The 5,586-nt window shown below is 44.8% G+C and overlaps 1 protein-coding gene across 1 annotated transcript; it reads right to left on the bottom strand.

Moving 5' to 3' along the window:
* Positions 1-2,924: 2,924 nt before the first annotated feature.
* LOC109895263 (ribonuclease P protein subunit p25-like protein) lies at positions 2,925-5,367 on the bottom strand. The gene has a single exon (XM_031829475.1). It carries the CDS (start codon positions 4,638-4,640, stop codon positions 3,783-3,785), a length of 858 nt encoding a protein of 285 aa, XP_031685335.1. The 5' UTR covers positions 4,641-5,367; the 3' UTR covers positions 2,925-3,782.
* Positions 5,368-5,586: the final 219 nt, after the last annotated feature.

Below are 5,586 nucleotides of genomic sequence, written 5' to 3'. Positions count from 1 at the left end.
ACCCCCCAGGGGTACCTGCAATGCAGTCGGGGGTATGCCAAATAAAAACGTGATTCATTTATTGATTTATTTTTTAAAAATCAAAAAAATTATTCACATTTTAAAACAGTCCATTTATATTTTCGAACGGTTCAATACATTTGGGTGAGGTTTTTTTCTCGCCTGAGTAGCCTCGTTTCACTGCCAAAAATAAAATACAATCATCTAGTGTTCAGCAAAATAACAACACAATGTCAAATACAGGTAGCCTAGTCAAATAATTAACATCCAATCACATTAACCATTACTCTCTCGCAGGGATTCCACTAACAGTCCGTATGTAGCCAAACGTAGCTGCTGCTCATTCCGTTTGCTCTAAAATGGATAAATAGTGCAGAAACCTAACTTATTTTAACCATGTCCATAGACACACATACCAGCTCTACTGGTAGCACTGCTACTACCAGCAGTACTACAACTGCACCTGTCAACGGCACAAGTTGTTCTGCTTCCACGAGCACATCCAATGCTAGCATCAGTAATTCTACATTTGTTGTTAGCCCAGCTAGCATGGACACTGACAGTTGTGTATCAAATGCAGTCAAAGAGCTACTGCCCCCTTACCCGGGAAAGCACCTAACAACAGACAGGGACGTTGGACCATCGAAGAGGCGCAAACATGATGAGAACTACATTGATTTGGGATTCACTTATATTGGGAGTAGTACCTTTCCTCAGCCACAGTGTGCTATATGTGCAAAAGTACTATCTCACAACTCGATGAAACCTTCACTTTTGCGCAGACATTGAGAAACAAAAAATGTCATTTTGAAAAATAAGCCACGGGAGTTTTTTGATCGAGAATTAAGACGACTTTCAAGTAGTAAGACATGAATAAAAGCAACAGATACCATTAATAAGAAGGGGCTAGAAGAGTCTTAAATGGTGAGCTACCGAGTGGCTAGGACAGGCAAGCCCCATACAATTGTGGAGGACTTAATTCTTCCTTCTGCTGCGGATATGGCTGGGACCATGCTGGGGGAAAGGGCCCCAAAAAATGATACAGACAATGTCTTCATCAAACAACACTGTTTCACGACGCATCAGTGAGATGTTTTGAAACAATTACTGCTTCGCATACAAGCCAGTGAATTCTATGCATTACAGCTGGATGAGTCAACAGACATGGTGGGCCTGGCACAGCTCCTGGTATATGTCCGTTACGTTTATGGGGGGGGGGGGTCAATTAAGGAAGACATCCTCTTCTGTAAACCACTGGAAACCAGGACAACAGGAGAGGATATTTTTAAAGTGCTGCACAGCTTTGTGACATCAAATGGACTTTGGTGGTCAAGATGTGTTGGTATCTGTACTGATGCTGCAAAAGCCATGACAGGGAGACATAGTGGAGTGGTAACGCGTGTGCAAAGAGTTGCTCCCGACGCCACTTGGGTACACTGCAGCATCCTCAGAGAGGCTCTTGTTGCCAAAGGAATGCCTGACAGCTTGAAAGACGTTTTGGACACTACAGTGAAAATGGTTAACTTTGTTAAAGTAAGGCCTCTAAACTCTCGTGTATTTTCTGCACTATGCAATGATATATGGGCAGCGACCATGTAACGGTTTTACAACAAACAGAAGTGTGCTGGTTATCAAGGAGCAAAGTATTGACACATTTGTTTGAATTGAGAGACGAGCTTAAAGTTGTCTTTACTGAGCATCATTTTCACTTGTCTGACCACTTGTATGATGACGGGTTTCTCACATGACTGGTCTATCTGGGTGATGTTTTTTCTCGCCTGAATGATCTGAATCTAGGATTACAGGGACTCTTTCCCAATACAGATGACACAAACAACTGGATTCGTTATCCCTTTCATGCCCTGCCTCCAGTCCACTTACAGATATCTGAACAAGAGAGACTCATTGAAATTGCAACAAGCGGTTCTGTTAGAATTTAATTTAATCAGAAGCCACTGCCAGATTTCTAGATAGGGCTGCACTCAGAGTATCCTGCCTTGGCAAATCGCACTGTTAAGACACTGATGCCCTTTGCAACCATGTACCTTTGTGAGAGTGGATTCTTGGCCGTCACTAGCATGACAACTAGATACAGGCACAGACTGTGTGTGGAAAATGATTTCAGACTGAGACTCTCTCCAATACAACCCAACATTGCAGAGTTATGTGCATCCTTTCAAGCACACACTTCTCATTAACCTGTGGTGAGTTATTCACAATTTTTGATGAACAAATAAAGTTTTATATGTAAGATGGCTAAATAAAGAGCAAAATTATTGATTATTATTATATTATTATTTGTGCCCTGGTCCTGGTCCTACAAAAACTCACACTCATTATTATGTTTAATAAATGTATTGTATAGTGTGTGTGTGGCAGGCTTACATTGATGGCAAAAAAACAACATTTGAGAGTGTGCTGACCCTGGTGCTAGAGGGGGTACAGCTGACCCTGGTGCTAGAGGGGGTACAGCTGACCCTGGTGCTAGAGGGGGTACGCAGCTGGAGGTTGAATGTTTTGAAGGGGTACGGGACTATAAAAAGTTAGGGAACCACTGCTCTACTTGAATTGCTCTGTAGTAATGGTATGGAGTTGAGTCTGCTGCTATGGTTTCATATTCTGGAGGGACACTGACTGTGTGAATTTATATCAACCTTAGTTTTGATCCTTTTCTCTAGTGTGCTACAATGTAGTGTTGTAATCTTAATGATAATCTGTCCCTGTATTTCAGCCCCCAGCATCTGTCAGGCTGCTTGGTTCTGAAGCTGCGTCTTATCAGGGGCCATGTCATTAAATCAGCTGTCTCTTAGACAAATTTCACTCCCGTTACTCTTATCAACACATCAGCATGCTGTGATTTCCTTTTCAATCAGGACTTTGTACAGTACTATAGGCTGAGGGATAAAAATACACAAAAATACTTTTCCTGCATATAGTTTATTTGAATGTTTGGATATTTGAAAACATGATACATTTGCCATATTATGGATAGTTTAGAAATGAATGCGCTTAATGTATATTGTCCCCCCATTTGACGGTGCCATAAGTATTTGGACAAATTCACTCATAGTGTAATATTAGTCTACATTTTATACACTGTAAGTGCCTTCAAATGGGGGACTAGATACATAAAGTACTTTAATTTCTAAACAGGTAAACAGATATGCATGAAAATACCCTCAAATCAAAGGTGACATTCTCTACTGTCTACTGGCGTATAGAGCCAAATTAAACATTTTAGCTTCCCTGTCCAAATAAATACATAGGGGAGTGTAGATATCCTGTGTATTCATTACAATATCGTGGACCTACCTTGTGCATTTGAACAGATTTGCAGATGTAGGACATAATTAGGAAAACAGAACTACAATGTTCAAAAGGTATTGTCAGTCTCCTGAAAGCAGAAATCTGGGATCTTGGGTGACTGGTCGCTCTGTGTTGTGTTGATGTTTTAAAATGTGATAAGTGTGCTGTCATGTCTAAGCTCTTACAGTGTGACATACAGTGTGATGATATTAAGTATCTCTGGGCACAAAGGCCAACAATTGATTGTGCTGAGAAATGGGTTCAATAAATGCTGTATCTACAGAGACAAGCGGTCAGGTCCTATTTTGACTGACCTCTGGAGGATGGGGTGGGCAGGGTGCTCAGTTCTCCTCAGAAAGCACGGTTCTGTCTGAGTGAATGTTCTGATTGTTTCAGCACTGTGCTTCAGTGGAGGGCAGTGCAGAATGAACTCCTCTGATCCTTCCCACTCGACTGTTTGATACCAGTTCAGTCAGTCAGTTAGCCAGTGGGGTGGACAGAGCCAGAGTCCCCTCATCCAGACCCAGACACACTCTCTTAGATTCAGGGAAACTGCTGTATGGGGACAGACCAAGAGGTCTCTTGCTGGCTGTCTGTGGGCCATCCACACTGTCTCTGTCCTCCCAGAGAGCACTGAGAGTCTCAGGGGGCTGGTAGCCGGGCTCCTGGTGATCCAGGGGGTCTTTGGACAAAAGGATGCTGATGGAGGGGACGGTCCTGTGAACGGTCATCTCCGATGCCCCCCCTTCGTGGCTCTCCCACACCTCCCTTACACCCTTGTAGCGCAGCTTGGTCAGCTGGTGCAGAGACCCCACTTTTCTCTTCATGATCTCAGCGCATGTGATGGTCTTGGTGACGGCACGACCTGACCCAGAGAAAACAACCTGCCTTAGGCCACCACCTCCACTAACCCCAACACCACTGACATCCCCCTGCATGCGAGCCATGGCAAAACCCATGAGGTTACGGATCTTACTGCCCTCCTTGACACGCATCTCCAGCACTCCTGAGGCCAATCCTGGGAAGGGGCACGGGCTGGCCTCCTCTGTGCGACACACCTTCTTGAACCCACCCTGGCCCGGTTTGAGTGCGGCGGGAGGTGGAGGTAGAGGTGTAGGCACTGGGGTGGGCTGTGTGTTGGAAACACTGTTGACTGTGCAGGAGGGCTGCCCACTGTAAGGCTGAACCTGATATACTGGGCACCTAGCTGGGATCACACCGGTTTCCATTGGGACCTGTGTATTCCCTCCAGGTCCGGTGTATGGTCTGACAGAGTCCCTGACCTGATACTGTCTTTGAATGCTGGCCACTCCAACCCCACAGCCGGAATACATCTCTTCGTTCCTGTATCTTCTCCAATCATAAAAGTCCAGTCAGAGACCCTTACTCATATGGGATCCAGCACAGCATTGTTTTCTTATTCTTGTTAGAGTTTTTTTCTGTAGACGTCTGCGAAAGTTACAAGGCTTCAGACAAGAATATTACCCGGCTCGCAGAAAGTGCTTTCAATGGAGTCTTTCATGCTGCTTTACAGACAGCTGAAAAAATAAGATAAACGCTGGGTGGTGAATTGAGAATACAAATGGGCCAATTCAAGATGTAAAAAAAAAAAAAATACTTGAAAATGCATAAATTCTCAGCTGAAGTGTCCTTTCTCTTGTTTTCTCTCGATGAGCCTTTATCCTTGTAACCTGGAGACTTCGATGCTTCAGTCTAACTTTTCAAGAGAAAACGTTTACTTTAGACAACACACTCAATACACCTCTCACTTAGGGTTCAGATCCAGCATTCACATCATTCATGTCATCTCACTTTCTGGGACGGTCCAGTTGATTAGCATCTCTTCTCCTTTCGTGGACCTCTTGGCCAAGGTGCTCTGGGGGAGCTGTCCCCTGCAGGGCTGGGCCAGGGGTGGCTGTAGGCTGGAACCCTGGGCGTCCTGCCTGGAACTCTGTGTCTCTGTCTCCAGTTATGCTCTAGAAAGTGTGCCCTCTGTTTCCCCACAAAGAGACGTAAGGGACAGGAGCTGCCTCACAAATGCTCGCAGGAGGAGTGTCTACTCTGTGTGGTTGGGGGGGGGGAGCATTAGGAAAAGGGGGGGACAGCCCTCTTAAAGGCACAGGCCTTTCAAATATCAGATGAACACTTTCCCTCCACAATAGAAACCTGCCATGGAGGGGAGGGGGGTTATGTCCCTTTTAAGAGCCGTAGCGAGCACAGATCCCAGGCAACTTTGTCAATCTCTTTAGAGGACGTTCCAGTGCATGTGTTCAATGTACA

This window comes from Oncorhynchus kisutch, linkage group LG8 (assembly GCF_002021735.2).
Source record: "Oncorhynchus kisutch isolate 150728-3 linkage group LG8, Okis_V2, whole genome shotgun sequence".
NCBI classification, from domain to species: domain Eukaryota; kingdom Metazoa; phylum Chordata; class Actinopteri; order Salmoniformes; family Salmonidae; genus Oncorhynchus; species Oncorhynchus kisutch.
This window is presented reverse-complemented; position numbering and strand designations above follow the sequence as displayed.

What these genes read in the sequence shown, in the direction of transcription:
- LOC109895263 (XM_031829475.1), bottom strand. Translation starts at nt 4,640, where the DNA reads ATGTATTCCGGCTGTGGGGTTGGAGTGGCCAGCATTCAAAGACAGTAT.